General features: G+C 46.2%; 1 protein-coding gene across 1 annotated transcript in view; it reads left to right on the forward strand.

The window, feature by feature from the left end:
- The first annotated feature begins 3,149 nt into the window (after positions 1-3,149).
- The window catches only part of mcf2la (mcf.2 cell line derived transforming sequence-like a), a 17,340-nt gene continuing 1,593 nt past the window's right edge, over positions 3,150-18,896 (forward strand). Inside the window, exons 1-29 of the mRNA XM_017430051.1 lie at positions 3,150-3,207; positions 3,483-3,591; positions 6,066-6,156; positions 10,687-10,800; positions 10,939-11,055; positions 11,130-11,279; positions 11,387-11,511; positions 11,610-11,724; positions 11,817-11,936; positions 12,145-12,336; positions 12,422-12,613; positions 12,714-12,867; positions 12,957-13,009; positions 13,094-13,173; positions 13,262-13,328; positions 13,413-13,528; positions 13,635-13,704; positions 13,805-13,897; positions 14,007-14,099; positions 14,278-14,403; positions 15,069-15,290; positions 15,365-15,457; positions 15,567-15,645; positions 15,720-15,789; positions 15,879-15,985; positions 16,138-16,230; positions 16,631-16,699; positions 17,906-17,986; positions 18,753-18,862. Of these exons, the coding sequence (XP_017285540.1) occupies positions 3,150-3,207; positions 3,483-3,591; positions 6,066-6,156; positions 10,687-10,800; positions 10,939-11,055; positions 11,130-11,279; positions 11,387-11,511; positions 11,610-11,724; positions 11,817-11,936; positions 12,145-12,336; positions 12,422-12,613; positions 12,714-12,867; positions 12,957-13,009; positions 13,094-13,173; positions 13,262-13,328; positions 13,413-13,528; positions 13,635-13,704; positions 13,805-13,897; positions 14,007-14,099; positions 14,278-14,403; positions 15,069-15,290; positions 15,365-15,457; positions 15,567-15,645; positions 15,720-15,789; positions 15,879-15,985; positions 16,138-16,230; positions 16,631-16,699; positions 17,906-17,986; positions 18,753-18,862 (3,159 nt within the window). The remainder of the gene's footprint in view (positions 3,208-3,482; positions 3,592-6,065; positions 6,157-10,686; positions 10,801-10,938; positions 11,056-11,129; positions 11,280-11,386; positions 11,512-11,609; positions 11,725-11,816; positions 11,937-12,144; positions 12,337-12,421; positions 12,614-12,713; positions 12,868-12,956; positions 13,010-13,093; positions 13,174-13,261; positions 13,329-13,412; positions 13,529-13,634; positions 13,705-13,804; positions 13,898-14,006; positions 14,100-14,277; positions 14,404-15,068; positions 15,291-15,364; positions 15,458-15,566; positions 15,646-15,719; positions 15,790-15,878; positions 15,986-16,137; positions 16,231-16,630; positions 16,700-17,905; positions 17,987-18,752; positions 18,863-18,896) is intronic.

Raw genomic sequence — 18,896 nt, forward strand, 5'->3', positions numbered from 1 at the left:
CCCACATAAATACTGTTTGTGTTTGGCAGCATTGGCCCACTTCTAATGTGTGTGTGTGTGTGAGTGAGTAATGGGTAAAAAGGGGGTTCACTCGCAGCCTGTAGTTTAATTTTATTCATTCTGCCGAGGACAAAGCGCAGTTTTCGAGTTGGAGCTGCAGTGAAAAGCTGCCCGACGCCTGAATGTCTGATAAATCTGCTCCATTCACGCCTGTAAAGTACCAACCCAGCAGCCCCTGCAGCTCGCTTCCCTACTTTTTTTGTCTAAATGTTTTTATTTATTTATTTATTTCCCTTCCCTAAGAGTTCAAATTTATCTGTTCTTTTGGAAAAACGTCTTGTCTGTGCTCTAACTCTGCAACCGTGTATTGTAGGAATGTCAAACTGCATAGCTGGACAACTTATGGGTCAAGGATGATCCCTATTGATTTCAAGGTCACAGGGTCCGAGGTCAAGGTCACAGGTGACCCATTTGTGAAAACCTTGTCTGAGCTCTAACTTTTCAGCAGTGTAGGAATGTAGGAATGTCTAATTTCATAGCTAAACACATCATGGGTCAAAGATGATCCTTTTTGATTTGAAGGTCACGGGGTCAAAGGTCAAGGTCACAGGTATCTATGCCACAGTTTCACATCCGAGTAACGTGGAAATGTCAAACCCTTTCTTAGATTATGCCTACAGATGGGCATATCGTGCCCTGTTGGTACGATATGCCAACAGGGATCACATCCACAGTATTTGTTGCTCCTGACCCCCCCCCCCGTTGGTAAACACGGCTTTGCGAGCACCAGAGCGCTCTCTCGGTCGCGCTTAAACACCACTGTAGTGCTCGCACAACGCTGCGATGAACAAAACGATTACCCAGGACTTGTGTTTAAAGCATGGCTGTTGCTGCACACACACACACACACACACACACACACACACACACGAACAGAAATATTTCCGGAGTCATAATGTGCACGTCTGGCTGTGATTCAGAGTTAGTCAGCTCTTACTGCCGGCTCTCTGATCTGACAGCTGCTACAGCTATCCAGCTACACACATACACACACAAACTGCAACATGTGTCAACACATTTGCTCTCACACAGTATGCCTCATGTGGATCGGATACTAACTAATGTTGAACATAAAGGGATCATTTACAAGCTTTAGTTTTGTCTTTTGCATGTATTTTTTGCCTTTTTCCTAAAATAATTCCTTTTTTTTCACCATTTTTAATCTATTTAAAGGCAGCATGATTGGTGTCCTGCGTAGCGACAATATGGTAACAGAAAAATAAAAAATTATTGAGCCACTGCACTAACACGGCAACCTAATCTATGGTTTCTGATCCCGTGATTTCTTGGCATTAACTCTGAATCTGTGGCGAAATCTGCTTCACCACAACTACTGTAATGAGTTGAACTTGAACGCGCCAAAACAAAAAAAAAAAACCCAGGGAGGTCAAGTTTCTCGGAAGCCTCTTTGCAAACAGCTGCCCAGGCTTCTCCCCTCCGAGCAGATTTACGGCGCACGGTGTGAGCTGCCGTGTATCCGACGGTGTGCTGACGCATCAAGGAAGAGATGAGCTCCTAATCTGACGAGTTTCTGCATCGTGTGGTGCTCTGGAGAAGCCGTTTCTTCGGCGTTTGTGTTTTTTACGACAAGGAGTGAGCTACTGAAGCATAATAACTGTGATGGAGAAAAAAAACTACTTCTTGTTGACGCAACACTGGCGCCAAATTAGGCAACTTTTTGTCGAACAATAACATCACAAATGGTTAGACTTTAATTTTTTTGGAGACATGTGGGCGATGCCTTAAAGCACCAGTTTCCAAATACACGCAAAGCGGCAAAACAGAGGTGCCGAACAGGGACGCAGAGAGATAAAAACATGACATGAAGCAGCGATAACGCCTGAAGTAGGACATTAAAATGAACAGATTCACTAAAAGTAGAAGAAAATGACCATAAAAGGACACAAGATGACCATAAAGAGATGCGCAATGAGGACGGTGAGACCCATTACTACAATGAAACATACAGTTGCTTTAAAAAACAAACAAACATGTAATTTAGGAACAGATGTTACTATAAATAGAAAATGACCAGAAAAGAAGAGCCAATGATCACATTAGAGGCGCTGCATGACATCAGGGTTATTTGTAGTTATTTTAAATGTGTGGTTGTAACAATTAACACAAATAAAACCTCTGAAATCACAGAGGAAGTTGTGGCTTTATCGATCCCCGAGCCGCCATCGACCCCGCCAGCGTTGCCGGAGCCACTTTTTTCACTAGAAGAGGAGCGCGCCAGTCGACCCGTCCAGGGTTCGGCGTTCTGGCCGAGGCGAGGTCGCATGTCTCGAACGAAGCGGGAGGGGGGAGGGGGGAGGGGGATGCGGTTTACATGTTGCGTGTCTGGGCCGGCTAAATGAGATTACTATAATCCAGCTCGACCAAAAACAAGAGCTGTTTTTTTTTTTTCATTTTCATTGTCTTAGAATCACTTTCACCCCCTTTTTTTTGACTTATCCACATTTGCCTACTTCCTGTCCCTGTTCAATCCCTACATTTTCTTTTTTTTAGTAATACTATATCTCTCTCTTTTTTTCCTTTCTGTGTAGATGACATCCTGCAGAAGGATGGCCCTCTGTGTGCAGCTGAAATTGGCTCGGAGCTCCAGAAGCAGTTTGCTATCCTACCAGGTGGGGTTTGTCGTCCACTTTTCTAATAATAGTTCCACTTCTAAGTGCGCTTCAAAGCTTTTTTTTGTTCCTTTTTTTTAGAAAATAGCTTCACTGTAACGTTTGTGCTGCTTGTGTTTAAATCTCGTCTATTTTTATCAGCTTGGAGCCATTTTATTATGGTGTTAATTCACAAAAAATATAGCCAGGAGCGGAAAAACTAACTGAAAGAATCGTTTACTTCTGGCTAAAATCATATCAAATCTTAGTAAAATTAAAATGTGAGCCAGCAGCTCACCTCCTGAAAGTATGAGACTTCCACCCCCGTGCTTTGCAGTTGGTCTTTATTGAGCGCAAATGTGCTTTTGCTCATGCAGAACCACTAAACATGGTTGCGTTTCTTCGTTCTTCGTCTTATAACTAAGGATGTAATAAAGCCAAATTGCCGTTCCAGTCTCCGCTTTGCTAAATCAGTCGGAAATGCGGGTTTCGTTAAATCCTCGGTCCTACAATCAGCAGGAGAATGTTTTTATGATCAGTAGAAACTACATTTTAGAAAATTTAAATTAAAAAGTTCTAGAAACCATCACAGCCCCTGTGATGTCCAATGAATAAATCACCCTGGTGATGGGTTTTAACTCTATAAAATGTCTGTTTTCATGATGAGTTGGAGTCAGAATTTAATTTAATTTCCTGTTGTGGGTCAAAAATCCAGGTTTTAATAAGTTTCTCATCTCAGAAGACTAAGATTAAGACAAAAACACATTTTTTTTAGGTAATAATAGTGATTCTCGTTAGAATGAGTCTCAGCAGGTGGGACGAATGGCAGCCCCGTCATTGTCCTCCCGGAGTTCCCAGCCTTCGAGGAGCTGCGCGAGGAGGAGGTCCGGAACGTGCTCCACTACCTCACGAGCGTCCCCAGGTGAGCAACCCGCCTGCGTGGTTCTTGCGGCGTGGTTTGGTGAGGAGCAGGTGTAATACCTTGAGGTGCCGGCAGATGTCAGCGCCACGCTGAAGGCCTGGCTTGAGGAAAGAGCTGCAAAAACGTCAAATATACACATCTGAACAGGCAATAGGGGGATTTTTCAAATATTTTGGACATCTTGATTTGGAAATCCTATTTTAGATTTTGGAGAAATTTACAGGGATTTTTCAAAATAAAAGGCTGCAGAATCCTTAATGAAACAAGGCTTTAATATAAAATCATAATCAGCCACCTCTCATCTTTTTCCTTTCTTCCTCTCTATCCTATTTTCTTTTTATTTCTCCTTTTTTTTCTGAGCACTTTTTTTTTTTGTACAACGCATTCCTTAGTGCTTAATTAAAGGGAGGAGCATCAACCCAAGCGTGTTCCAGACGCTGTCAGCATCATTTTTTCCCGTCTGCGCCTACTCACCTTTCATATATAACATCCACCTCCTCTCCCTCTCTCCTCGCCACGCTCCTGCAGCACTTGGCTGCACTCCGGGCTCCGATTGGCCGTGGGGGGGAGCAGCAGCAGCGAGTGTGCGGAGCTTGGTTGCGATTGGCTGGCGGCGGGTGGAGCAGAGGAGCGGAGGCTGAAAGGGAGGAGGGAAAGATGCTGTGCGAGGATGGGGAACGGTCACCTCTCTCTCTCTCCGCTCCACGAGCCGACAGCAGCGGATGAGCTTCAGGATAAACGGGACTGAAGGAAAAACTGGATGTTATCAATGGAATATTGAAGCCGGTTTTGTTCTGGATTATAAAGCTTTTTCCCCCTCCCATTTCTTCCTTCATGTGGTTTGGATTCTTTTCCTCTGTGGAGATGGATTGAGGATTTGCTGTGGCAGCGTTCACTCGGTACATCATGTTAATATCTGCGCCTGATGAAAACTGACTCAGTAACACCCGGACAGTTCAGCTCATCGGTGTTTGCATTCTGGCATTGTGATGTCTGTGTGTGTGTGCGCGCGCCTCATTGTTTGCATGTCAAGGTGTTGGGATGTTTAACAGGACGTTAAAAAATGCTGCATTCACACACACACACACACACTCACACATACACGCGAACATTAGCTTAATGAGGCGGCTACATATGGCTCTGCCTGTGGATTGGATACACACACACACTTGTAATAATGCGGTGCCAAGGTTGCCATGGTAATCAGAAGGGTCTCATAATCATCAGCGATGAGAAATGGCGACTGCGGTCACACGGTTCGAGCCTTTTTTAGGTCCAGTTTTTTTTTGAGGCCTGTGAGGATACTGACAGTTTGTGCATTGTCTCTCACCCGTTAGCTAGTAGCTATCCAAACTGATACCAGGTAAAAAAATAAATAAAAATTAAAAATTAGTTTTATATATTTTGAGTTATTAAGTTGTCACGGACAGTGCTTTGAACAGATCGACGAGCTGACAGCTAGTCGGAGCCTAAAGGAGGCTGCGGCTGTCTTAAAACAACTCCAGTTTAAAAATAATCCCTAGCGGTTTATGCTAACGGCTACTTCCATAAAATGCTATGGTTATTAGGAAGCTATCTGTAGGTTTCTTGCGCAACCCGCACCTCCTCCAGGGATATAATATGTAATTGAATAAATAAAAATACAGAAAAATATTTTTAAAATAATAATAAATGTCCGTTTACACAGAATTCTATGGTTAATTTGCAAGCACAGATAGCAGCAGCTAGCGGCTAGCTTTAGGTTTTCTGGTGCAGCCTTGAGCACTTCAAGCAGGAATATAATAAATATATTTAAATAAACAAATAAATAAAATGTATATAATATAAAAAATGTAAAATATGCTATCCATTCTTAAACAGCTGTTTGCGTAGAATTCCACAGTTTTTGGCAAGCGCCACTAGCGTTAGCAGTAGCTAGCTGTAGCATTTCTGGTTCACCTCTGGCAGAAATATGCTCACATTTTTGCTGGAATAATGACATAATCTGAAACTGAGATTGGTGTAAAGGTTAATAAAATAGCGTCTGCATGAACTGCGGTGACATTTGTGACGCCGCAGTTATTTTAAGGCCGCAGCAATCCACTTTGGTTTCGGCGCCGCTCTAGCTAGCCATTAGCTCGTCAGTTCGGTCAGACATAAACTCTGTTTTCGCCAAAAGAGCCACTTGTGACAGGTAAGATATTAACTGTTCATAGCCTTTCCACAGAACCTCACTTTATAAGACCTGAACTCTTCTTTTATTTGTAGTGTTATTTAGAAAAACAGCTGCTAATTATGTGCTCAGATATTAGATAATTTTATGTGAGCATAAGTTTGTTATGCAACACACACACACACACAGTTTGATCTGCTGAGCAGACTTCTAACACTCGGTAGCCTCACACAGATGACACCTTCTTCTTATCTAACAGACACAGAAATGCCGCGGCGAGCGTTCTGTGGTGATAACACTGCATGTCTCTTCTCCCCCACAGCGCCGCCGCATCGGGAGAGGGCTTCATCCTGATCGTCGACAGACGGCTGGACCGATGGGCCGCCGTCAGAGCCACCCTGCTTCGCATCGCAGTAAGACCCCCCCGCCCCCGTCCCGTTGCCGTGCCTGCCCGATCAGCTTGAGAAACTGGGTCGTCATTTGCTCACGATGGGCCTTTTTTCCGTGACCACAAATGGCTGTTTTGGAGCACGGATGTTAGTCTGCATGAGTTGTCTGAGCGTAGATCTGTGGGCGTAGCTGTCTGCGGCTGTAATTTGGTGTGTCACCACTGAGAAATAATGAATGTTTTGGTATTTATTGTTCCTATTCGCGAGCAGCATGCTGAAGGGCTGTACGGAGAGCTGGGAAGTGTCATTCTGGATGCTGAAATGAGGAGTTAAAAATAGAGCATCATGCTGGAGTGGGTGGTGCAGTCTCACAACACGGAAACACCGTGTGTGTGATGAGAAATGCTCCTGTATTAGGATACCAATCCACACATTTTTTTAACCAATAATCTAAACCTGGAACTGTTTTAAACCCTCAGCAGCCATGCTTCTTGGTCTCATTTAGGTTTTAACCCATATTTGTAGAGGAAGTGATGAACTTCGTTCAGTAACGGGGGTGGGGTGGGGGTTCTGTTAGAGTCCAACACAGCAGAACGAGGTGGCTGATTAATGTTGTAAACTGTTATAAATATGGGCCAAAAACAAGCAAAAACACAAAACAAGAACCAACCAGCAGCAGGGTAAAGTTGATATTTAAATGGCGATGGCGTTTTTGGCTGCCTGGGTGCGTTTGTCTCTTTGTAGCGTTCGCAAAATATCTCATGAAACTCTCAGAGTAACCGCTGATTTGACCCGATTCAAGATGGCCCCACAGCTCATCGACACCGGCCAACACAACACAGGCTCTGACGCAGTCAGTTTCAGAGATACCGAGATACCGAGCCCGTTCGGTGTGGTAGTAGTTAAGAGTCATCTCTGTCGCGCACTCTCAGCTGTCTTTGCTTTTCACTGCCGGAGGCAAGCCTGTCCATCTGTTAGCAAAATATCTCGCGGACCACTGGAAGCATTTTAAACGAAACTGCAGCTCATTCACTTTTGGAGCCAGTCCAATTCAAAATGGCCTCCACAGTCAGCTGGCTATAACTGAGTCAGTTTGACATATATATATATATTTAGCTTCTTCTAATAATAAAAGGAGGATTTTATTTGATGAATGGTGATCCAAACACTTCCGGAATCTCTTCCAAACAGGCCCGCGTTGGTTTCCGATTTTCTTCCCGTCGCACGTTCTGCTCGTCTCGTCTCCGGCGGATCCTTGTCGGGTCTTGTGCAAATAGATGCAAATAGATGCTAACGGGAGATAATTACCATCCAGCCTAATTGTTTTGTTCCATATTCTTTCAAGGAAACTATTCCCACAGAGGCAATAAGACATGATGAGATGCCTTGCTGCGGTTCACACACACATCTGCGCAGAGTAAAGCTTTAAAATGAACAGTAACAAGATCAAGAGTGTGTGCTTTTCTCAGTGGCTGTTAGTTCGCGTTAACGTAAATTATCAAATGATTAAAGAGAAATGGTTGTGATCAAAGGCAGCTGGTGAGCGCAGTTTAACACAAATGATTCGGTTTTATTTGTTATCCAGATAAAACCAACATTCTGTGGCGAGACGGAGTTTTGGTTTTCCTGCTTTTGCTCAGCCTTTGTTCGCTTCAAATGAGACGAGCAGATGACAACGATAACGACGCAGCCGAGGTGATTTATGTTCCGCTCCTGAGTTTATCAGCAGGTTAGCAGGAGCTCCTCTGCGGGATCCCCCCCCTCCTTTAACCTCCTCCCCTCTGCCGCTTCATTCGTCCAGTCTTTCGCGTCTCTGCCTCTTCCCGCCTAGATCCACCCTCCGCGTTTTGACGTTGGAAGGCGTGTTTGTTTTTGTTGTCACAGCTGATCTGGCACCATCGAAGGTAGGTTACCACTGAGTAGGTTTTGTCAAAACCCAACAAGAAATGAACGCAGCAATTCCTTTTTTTCCACGTCTAAGGGTCACGTTAATCTCGTCTTTTGATGGAATTGTAATTTTGTAGGGATTGGAAAGATGAACCAGTTGAGCTCCTGTGTCAAATAAATACATAAAATCAGCACAAAGACAACATAAACCCAAGACAGAACAACCGTAACTGCTTAAAGACATTTCGCTAAATGTGTACAACTTCACAGAGAGGTTGAGATCGATGGCGTTGCTTCAAGAAACTCACAACAGATCCCACCGGGTTCTGTCAAAATCCCTCACAGATGGATTGTCCGCGATTCCATGTGTCTGCGCTGAATTACCTCCATATGAGGTGAGGAAAAAACAAAAAAAAACATCACAAACATGCTTGTTATCTTTCTGCATCGACAGTGGCTTTGTTAATCATCTCGCTTCCTTTGGATCCGCCGGTCGAGTCCTTGAACGCATCAGGAGGACGATCTGCCCGCACGCCCTCCGGTCAAAACGGGATAACAGGACACTTCTGTCTTTGCTGCAGCCCACCTTTGGGACTCGGGGAGTAATAAATACGCTGCCGCTGAGGCGTGCAGGAGCAGCGCCGCGGGGTGGGGGGCAGATGGCTCGGCCAGCAGGTGGAAACGAGAGGAGAGGCTGAGTTTGTTGCAGCTTTTAGAACCCTTTCCTGTAGATGGACGTTCTCCGCCTCTTTGAGGAGGGGGAGGCGAATACAAAGATAAAAATATAAAGGGAGGTGGTTTAATATGCCGCCTGTCCGACTCCCAGGAGGATGATGTGGATGTCATTAAAGGACATGCCAGGAGACCCCCCCCACTCCTTTCCTCGTCCCTGCCTTCTTTTCCTCGGTCGGCCTCCTAATCCTTATCATTTATTAATGTGTGCTTTTCATCTGCGAGGCAGGCCTGGTGTCCGGAGATGAGTGTGTGTGCATTAGCATAGATCTGTTTGTCCGGGGGGGCGGCTGTGTGCATTGTCATGTTAATGCCAGGCTACAACTTAAACCAGGACCTCTCAGAGTTTATTGAATCTAACGACGTCCAATTATGTCGGCTCAATATGTTCTGGGCGGAGGGACAAGAGCAACAAAAACAACAAGAAGTTCCAAAAGGAAGTGATGTTTTCGGTTGGATTGTTTGAATTTTCTGATTTCTGTCATCTGTGTGTGTGTAAGCCAAAATGGAAGAGTTTGTTTTGGGTTTTTTTTTTCTCTTTTTAAAGTGAGCTCCTCATCAGATTTCATATTTCTCTGTGTCATCCCTGTCCACCTGTCGTCCTCCTCTGTCGTCCTCCCGAGGAGAGCGGTTTCCATGGTGATGCGGCACGGTATTTGGCCTCTTTGACGAATCCTGTCCAAAACCAGCTTCACGTATATTTGGAACGACATGGCTTAAGTTCTGTACGCTCGACAGTGTTTCCTCGCACGCGTCCTGCAAACCGTGTGTGAATCTGTTTAATTATTTGTGGGGAAAAAAGAAAAAAAGGGGTAAATAATTTAGTAAACCAATCTGTTCTGACTAGTTTCACAAATATGTCAGAGTATAATGTAGTTTTGAGACGATATATGCGAATATGGCTTTTTTTTTCATAGACGGCAGCACTTTCTATGAGCCTGATGAGTATCTTAGAGCTAGCCTCTGGCTCTGTGTGTGTGTATGTGTGTGTGTGTGTGTGTGTGTGTGTGTGGATGTCAGCCCACATTGATTTATCCTGCCTAACAGGGCTGAGCAATTTGCTGAGGGGTTTCAGAGGAAGCCATAACCAATGAAGTCTTTGAGCTGAGTGGCCTCTGGGGCTGCTTCTGTCTTCAGAAATGCTCCTCTGTGCGTTTTGTTTTTTTAAACCAGTTAGCATGAACGCCAAGAGAGGGAGACAAACATTTACTCATGCGCGTGTTGTGAATGACTCTCAGCTGCTTCCGTATCAGATTTGAGCTTAATATTTGTAAAACTGACAGAGTTGTAGTCCTTTTTGTAGCCGAGGTCGATCGGCTGTTGCAGACATCTTGAATCCGTTGTAGATTGTTTCAGCCGATGTTGCTTAATGAGAGTTTGGTCAAAGTTCCTCTAGTGGCTCATGAGATATTTTGCTAACAGGCAAACAAGGTTGGCTCTAATGGTTATTGGCACAGTTTTAAACTGAGATCTGCTCGAACCGTGCTTGTCTGGCCCTCTCAGAAGCGATTCGTGATCACCGTGTTCGAGCGGGGAGCGGCAGCAGAGAAAATTAAAAAAAAATAAATAAAAAATTCAAACAGCCGGAAAACAAAACATGATCCAAACTGACGGCAGGAAACGGAAACTCAAAGATGCTGACTGAATCTGAAATGACCTGTTTGAGTCACGAAATGAGGGAGAACACAGAATCGGAATAAAAATGACCAAACTGAAACGAAAAGCGATCATAAAATACCAAATAGATTCAAAACGACCACGATCAAGCCTCAAACAACCATAAAGTGGTGCAAAATGACCAAAGTGTGAAAAAAAACATAAATATGTGTCAAATGTTCAGAAATGAAGCAGACATGCCCATGTGAGGAGCGTGTGGCGGACCTTTTTGCACCTTTTTAATCGCTTTTCTACACTTTTGTGTGTGTCCCCCCTCAGGGTTTGTTTCCAGGGATCTTGCACTTGGTTCTAGTGTTGCGTCCCTCCACTCTGTTCCAGCGGACTCTCTCGGACTTCCTGTTCAAGTTCAACAAGGATGAGTTCAAAATGAAGGTGCCGGAAGCGACCTCGACGCCGCGCGTGCTCGCACGGACCCCGCCGATCGATTTTGTTCCCTGCTTTGCTGCTTTGCGTCTTATTTATGTATTTTTTTTATTTGTTCTTCTTTGCAACGGCGTGTTTCTGCCCCAGGTGGTGATGCTGAGTTCGGTGACGGAGCTCCACGCGTACATCGACCCCGGGCAGCTGACCACAGAGCTGGGCGGCACGCAGGAGTACTGCCACGACAGCTGGATCTCACACCGCACTGTATGTTCACACGAGGTTTACCTTTTTTTTAAAAAAAAAAACAACAAATAAAAGTTTCTGGATGTCCTCCGCAGGCCATCGAGGCCTTTGCCCTCATGGTAAAAACCACGGCTCAGACCCTGCAAGCGTTTGGCACCGAGCTCGCCGAGACAGAGCTGCCCAACGACACCGAGGCCACCACCGGCCTGCTGCGAGTGCACACCTCCAAGAAAGACAAAATGAAGGTGAGACGGCGCTTTTCTCTTTTACAGACATTTCACAAAGGTTTTTGCGGATACCAGGATGCCGGGTCAGCTGACGGAACTAAAAAAACGCTAAAATCTATTTCCAGGAGGACCTGCAGGTAGCGCTGTCCCAAGGCAAACGCCTGCTGGCTTATATAAACGAGCCTCTGGAGGCAGATCCTGGGTACAACATGACGCAGGACGAAATGGAGAACTTGGCGACTGTGCAGAGGTACGAAACGAGACGAATGCAAACCCCAGAATCAAAAAGCTGTTCTCCCCAAGCGAGCAAAGAAAAATCTCCTCTTCCCGTCTCCTCCCCATCTCCAGGCTCCTTGGCCAGCTGGACGAAACAGAGACGGCGTTCGACGACTTCTGGGCGCGTCACCATGCCAAGCTGGAGCAGTGCCTGCAGCTGCGCCAATTCGAAGGGCGCTTCCGTGAGGTCAGTCGGCTTCAGTCGAGGGGGGAAAAAAGAGAAACGGCGGCCGCTGGTTCTTTGCGCCTAACGTGTTTCGACGCCTGTGTGCTTCCCAGGTGCGCAGCTGGCTTGAGGTGATGTTGCAGCGGTTGTTGGGTTTCTCGGAAGTCAGCGTGAGCCCAGCCCACGCCCAGCACGTCCTCGGAGAGCTCAGCAGCCACGAGGACGAAGCTTGTGTAAGATATTCACGCATAACCGCCTGCATTTCTTTACATTGAACACTAGAGGGCATATCTTGAAATATTTGACCCCTAAAAAAAACAGCAATTCTGAGCACATTTAGGGTGTTTTTTTTAGCTGCTGATTGATGGCAGTTCATCTGATGACTTCACTCAATATAATAATCTGATGTTCAGTCCAAACATGTCATTCGTGTTTTAACAGGACCTGCTGGAACTCGCCCTGTCCTTGGCCAGCGACGGCGACAAGCTGATAGAGAACTCCCACTACGCCGAGGACTCCATCAGGCCGAAGTGCGGCGAGCTGAGGGGAGTGTGCGACGGGATCAGCTCGACTTTGAGGAGCAAGAAGAGCCTCCTGCTCAGGGCGCTGGAGCTCCACCACGCTTTGGAGAAGGTAGGAGTCAGGTCCGTCTGGGCGGGCGGGTACCCTCCCCTTCTGAGCTCCCAAGTGCTGATACGTTTTTGTACTTTCCCTGCAGGCGTCCCAGTGGTGTGAGGACGGCATCTTCCTGCTGGCGAACCAGCCGGTGGACCGCTGCCAGTCGCAGGATGGAGCCGAAGCGGCTCTGCAGGAGCTGGAACGATACCTGGACACGGCGGCGCAGCACACCCTCGCAGACCATGGCGCCATCTGCTGTCAGTACGAGGCGGTGCTCAATCCTCAGCTCGGGGTCAGAAGCCACACGTAAACAAAAAAACAAACCAAAAAAAAACAGATTTAATATTTGTGGCTGGTGTCAGAGCTCCCGTTCTCTGTCTGCCCTCCATCAGGACCTGATAGAGAAGGTTTTCCAGAAGCAGAGCTCGGTGCGGGAGATGTTCGAGAGGAGACGGATCAGCCTGAAGAAGCTCGCCGCCAAACAGACGAGACCCGTGCAGCCCGTGGCGCCGAGGCCTGAGGTCAAGTCTCCACTCTCCTCTCCAAGTAAGACTCAAGCCGGTCTCTGCATTTGATTTTGAAAAATGCGCACGTCACGAACACTAAGGCGAGAAAGGTGATCGTTTCGTCTCCAGATCCTGAGAGGAAAGAGAGGAGGCACTCAGCAGACAGCGCCCTCTGCAGAAAGGTAAAAGCACGATTTTTACTTTTTTTTGTGTTTGTATTCAATTAAATCATTCTCTAAGATTATAAACAGTCGGGACGTTTCCAGGTGGAGTCCCCCATACACATCGGTAGCACGAGGCACGCCTCTCTGTCAGAGGAGGACGAAAACTTGGCGGTCCTTCGGCGGTAAGCGTCCATCCTGAGAGCGTCCTCGGCGACGTTTATATCTGAGTGGCGTCTGTTTAAGTGAAATCTTTGTTTCTGTGGTGTCCAGTCACGTGATGAACGAGCTGCTGGAGACGGAGAGAGCGTACGTGGAGGAGCTTCTGTGCGTGCTGGAGGTGAGTCTGTCACAGCGAGAAACCCGTCTCCACCCGTGTTGTTGTTCTTGTTGTTTTGCTCGCTGATGTGCTGTGAAACCTCAGGGCTACGCGGCGGAGATGGACAACCCCACCATGGCCCACCTCATCCCCAGCACGCTGCAGAGCAAGAAGGACGTCCTGTTTGGGAACATGTCCGAAATCTACCAGTTTCATAAAAGGTGCACTCCTGTAGATTTCTGCTCCGTTGAATGTTTTCATTCAATTTTGTTGTTTTTTCGGGGTGTTTCATTTTTTTTTTTTGTCCGTTTCCGTGTGTCTCTCCAGGACGTTTCTGAAGGAGCTGGAGGAGTACACCGACTGCCCCGAGCTCGTAGGGCGCTGCTTTTTGGAACGTGTAAGTTAAAAAAAAATAAAAATTAAAATGCCGCTTACCCCAGCGGAGCGTTGTTCCAGCTGATGGGACTTCTGAATGCGTTCGGCTCCTCCGCCTGCAGATGAAGGACTTGCAGATCTACGAGGCGTACTGCCAGAACAAGCCGCGCTCAGAGAGTTTGTGGAGGCAGTGCTCCGACTGTGCCTTCTTTCAGGTCAGTTTCGTTTTCTCCTTAAGTTGCCTTGTAACAAAAAGCCCCCAGTCCATTTCAAAGCGTCTTAACTGCTATTTGTTTTTGCAAAAAAAACAAAAAAAAAATCTAGGAGTGTCAGAAGAAGCTGGAGCATAAACTTGGTTTGGACTCCTACCTCCTTAAACCGGTCCAGAGAATCACCAAGTACCAGCTGCTGCTTAAAGTGAGCGCCCCAGTGTCATTTATTAACAGGAAGTTGTCAGATTGGTTTTCAGGAACATCTTCCCTCGTTATTTTGTGCCTGAGAACAAGGTTTAGACCTGTGCATGTTATTGAAGCCGCTCAGGTTGTTCTCCTCGGAGAAAGCCAACCCGTAACGTTCTCCTGTGTTCTCACTGCAGGAGCTACTGAAGTACAGTAAGGGCTGCGGCGGCTGCGAGGACCTCCAGGAAGCGCTCGCCTCCATCCTGGGCATCCTGAAGGCCGTTAATGACTCCATGCACCTCATCGCCATCACAGGATACGAGGTCAGGGGGAAGCATGCGATAGAGTGTCTTTAGGGTTTTTGGACATTTAAACGCAAAGACTGTGAATGAGGAGCGCTGAACGACTTCTGAGAATTGTTGAAGAAGGAGAAACTGAGCTAGTAAAGCTAAAAATTGGAAAACACTAGCTTAAAGTGGCAAAAAGGCTAACTTAAAAAACTAATTCAGCTAAAAGTAGCATAAAGCTAACTAAATGTATCAGAAGGCTGGCTAAACGCTAAAAGAAGCAAAATGCTAGCTAAAAATTAAAATTGGCTAAATTCTAGCTAAAAAACAAAGACAAAAACTTGAGCTTAAAGTATCAAACGGCTAGCTTAAAGCCAAAACAAACTAATATCAGCTAAAAGTAGCAAAAGCCTAGCTAGAAGTTAAAAGTATCAGAACTGTAGCAGCAAAAAAACAAAAGAAAACAAAACTAGATCCAGTCAGCTGCAGATTTCAAAGAAAACTGTTTTAAATGAACTGAAGAGATCTCCGTGTGTTTCTATGGGCAAAATATTTGTAAAATAAATATTTTTAAAAGTATAAAAGTTACAAAAACCAAAAGTCTCACCAGCTGTCTCCTGAATGAGCTGAAGGTTCTGATTGATGAACGGCTGAAACAGCTGAAGGAGCCCGACTGCTAAAAACTGTCTGTGACTCTTCAGGGAAACCTGTCGGACCTCGGCCGCCTGCGGATGCAGGGCTCCTTCAGCGTGTGGACGGAGCACAAAAAGGGCCACGCCAAGGTGAAGGACCTGGCCCGGTTCAAGCCCATGCAGAGGCACCTGTTCCTGCACGAGAAGGCCCTGCTCTTCTGCAAGAGGAGGGAGGAGAACGGGGAGGGCTACGAGAAAGCCCCGTCGTACAGCTTCAAGCACTCCCTCAAAGTAGGCTCGCGTGTTGACAGGTGCCGCGTGCCAGCGTGAACCCCCACCGTAGCTAAACCTTCTCGTTTGTCCAGATGAGCGCTGTTGGCATCACGGAGAACGCCAAGGGGGACAACAAGAAGTTCGAGATTTGGTGCAACTCCAGAGAAGAGGTTTTTATAGTCCAGGTGACGTCGCGCGGCTTTCAATGCTTTCATAAACTGTTGTGTTAATTTGGGGAAAATCTGCAAAAAAGAAAGAAATTTTTCTTTTTCGTTGTTTTTTTCCTTTCCCTAGGCTCCGACGGCGGAGATCAAAACCGAATGGGTGAAGGAGATCCGTAAAGTTCTGACCCAGCAGCTCAAAGCGTGCAGAGGTGGGCCTGCGTCCGTTTCCTCCTCCATATTTTTGTGGCAGCTCGTCACTGCCTCCGTCTGCTTTACGTTTCAGATGCCAGCCAGCAGAAGAGCTCCGACTCCCCGAATCCCGCCGGCAACAACAACGCCTCCGTCTCCCTCAGGTTGGCGCCGTTATGTTTTCACGCGGGGCCGACGACAAACAGACGAACGGGACTGACGAATGTTTTCCCTCCTTTTTGGTCTCTTCCAGCCCGTTCCGCAGCGCTAATCAGAAGAACCAGAAGAAGCAGGAGGAGAAGAAGGCGGAGCCGAGCCTGACCTCTGACCCCAACTCGTGTTTCTCACCCAAACACAAAGGTGAGCCAACGCTGCAGAACCCCCCCTTTAGTCTCTGCTGAAAACTGACCCTCTGTAACCCGGACTCCTCTTCTCCTCATCACCTTCATCTCCACGGTTTTTCCGGTTCCCCCCCTCCGTCCTGCCTCTCATTTCAAATCATTTTTCTCCAGATGAAGCTGTGACCAGCCCCACCACTGACAGGTCCTCAGTGGCCAAAAAGCGCTTTACTTTGCAGGGTTTCAGCAATCTAAAGAGTCCCAAAGGTAACACCGGGGGGGAAAACGTCGACACGCTTAGGAGTTTTAGAGCAGCCGGCCCCGTTTTTTTTAAAGATTCAGATCTGTTTCTTCAGTCTGAGACTGCTCAGAAACTTATTTACAACAGGTATGACACTGACCATTCACAGCCTTTCCACAGAACCCCGCTTCAAAGCATCTGAATTATTCCTTTAAGTTATAAACCATCAAAAGTTTCAGACACTAACACAGATGACGCTAAATTAAATGTTCTGATTTCACGCCATTTTGGAGATATTCTACCCCCTGGTGGCCAGAGTGGTGCATTGCTTCTATTTCAGGGCTCCCTAGAAGAAAATATTGATATTTCTTTGTGCTAAATCCAAAAAAAAGCAACTAATTTTTCTTCTCTTCCCAATCGGCTCAGCCCCGAGCCCCGAGCACACCTCCAAACGCCACTTGGTCAAAAGTGACCCCACTCCCTTTGGCTTCAAAGGTATATATATATTTGATTTTAGATAAAGGTCACCTTTCATTTCCTCATTAATGTTTTGTGTCATTGTTGATTTAAAATTTCACCAGTGTCTTTATATAATAGGATAAAAAGTTGGTTTGGACCAAGTTGGGATGTTGGGTAAAATGTAATTAAAAACGTAAAATGCAATGATGTGCAAATCCTCATAAAACCCATGTTTTGTTCACAACGGAGCATAGTAAATGTATCAAGTGTTTAGATTAAGAAATTGTACAATCTTTATGAGTTAATAATGTCATTTTGAATTTTATGGCAGCGACGCATCTCAAAAAAATGTTTGGTCAGCTAATTAGGTTAATTAGCAGCAGGTCAGTAAGAGGGCTGGGGATAAAAAAAAAGGTATTTTAGAGGCTGAATCTGTATAATTAAAGACGAGCAGAGGTTCAAAAACGTTTTATTTAAGAATAAAGTTCTTAAATCGAAAACTTTGAGAACTTTGAATCTCCCATCATCCAGTTCGTAATCTCTTTAGAAGGTTTCAAGAGAAATCTCTGAGGTCAAAGGTCAAGGCTGAAAGACAGTGTTGGATGTTTGTGATCTTCACTGCATTAAAAAACAGGTTCTGGTTCTGTTCCGGACATCCCAGCATGGACTCAGGAACACTGTCTGTAAACATGGCTCACCGTGCCGTCCACAGATGCTGCTTAAAGCTCTATCAGGCAGAGTGGAAGCCATATTTAAAACGGAGTTCTGAGGTCAGATGGATCAAAATCTTTTGGAAAAACTAAAAATGCCACGTCCTTTTTTCTAAAAAAAAAAAAAAAAAAAAATACAAGAGGGACCATCCAGCCTGTTATCAGCGCCCAGGTCAAAAGACTGCCTCTCTGATGGTATGGGGGTGCATTAGTGCCTCTGGCCTGGGCAGCTGACACATCTGTCTGTTTAACAAGCGTCCGTGTGCTGAGCGGCTGCTGTCCTCAGTTCCTCCACGTTTCAAGGCCGCGGTTAAAAGAACCGGTGGGAAACATGGACCCGGAGTTTAAACATTCAATGTGTTCACTATAGTGAAACCTGGCCTTTTTCAAAAGCCACAGCTCCTCTCATTTGAAAGCAGCGGTCCAAGGTGAAGCCGTTTGCTGTTTGAATCTCGACTCGGTTGCCGTCTGGAGAAAAGGCCGCTGTAAGGGCCTGCCGTCACTGACCCGCCGGCGGTTTCTTCTCCCTCAGAGCCGCCGCCGCCGCCGAACGTCACTCTGAGCAGAGTCAGATGGATGAGCGCCTCTAATCTGTTGCAGAGCAGGCGGCAAGGTAACGGAGCGTCCTCGGGCTTCTGGGTGTCGTTCGGTCGCTGTCCTGCTGCTCCTGAGTGACTTTTTTTTTTACGACGGGGTGAAGTCAGCAAAATATTAGCCCTCTGAGTCATTTCAGCTCGCAGTATATCTTAAAAGGGGGAATTCTGTCACCTTCATGGGTTTGAAATTACATCCGATTGTGTTGCTTCACCGTGAATGAATCACTCCTTTTCCACTTTTGGGTGTTTTTGGTTGTTGTGTTTCACTTCATTAGCTCATGCTGGGTGTTTGTACTTCTGTCGGTTCATCTCATGTCCGTTCCCTGCCATACATTTGTCTCCTCTGGGGGTTTTGGCTGCCCTCCTGTTGTTCTTTTTCTCATGTTTTTCACCCCTGATGGGAGACTTATGTGTGACTGTGACATCTTGATTTGCCTCGAATGACAGAGTTTTCAGTTTTTCCACGCATTAATTAAAAACCTTGATTCCGCCGCCGCCTCAAGAGTTTTAAACACAGATCTTGCACGATCTGTTGGTGCTCGGAGCACGCAATGGGGTTGACTCTCAGCTACTGCCATGCCCAATTTTAGTTCAATTGCTGTAACGCTGACTGGGTCCTAGCTACTGATCGACCCTGCCTTTCTCAGCGTTGAATCAAGGTGCATTCTGATGTCACAGTCTGAGCGCATCTCATCTATATTCACGTCTCTTTTGGTCATTTGGCTTCTCAGTGATCCTCTTCTTTTTTTCATTTTTTTCCTCGAACGCTCTTCTTCGGTCCAGGCTGGAACAAGGCGTCGCTCTCCGTGGACACGTTTGAGGAGAACGAGGGCTACTCCAGCGGCGAGGACCCCATGAACTCCGACACTGAGGATGAAGTCGTGAGGAAGCTGGTGAGCCTGATTGTCACTTTTTTTTTTTTTTTTT

This window comes from Kryptolebias marmoratus, linkage group LG23 (genome assembly GCF_001649575.2).
Source record: "Kryptolebias marmoratus isolate JLee-2015 linkage group LG23, ASM164957v2, whole genome shotgun sequence".
In the NCBI taxonomy this organism is placed as follows: Eukaryota; Metazoa; Chordata; class Actinopteri; order Cyprinodontiformes; family Rivulidae; genus Kryptolebias; species Kryptolebias marmoratus.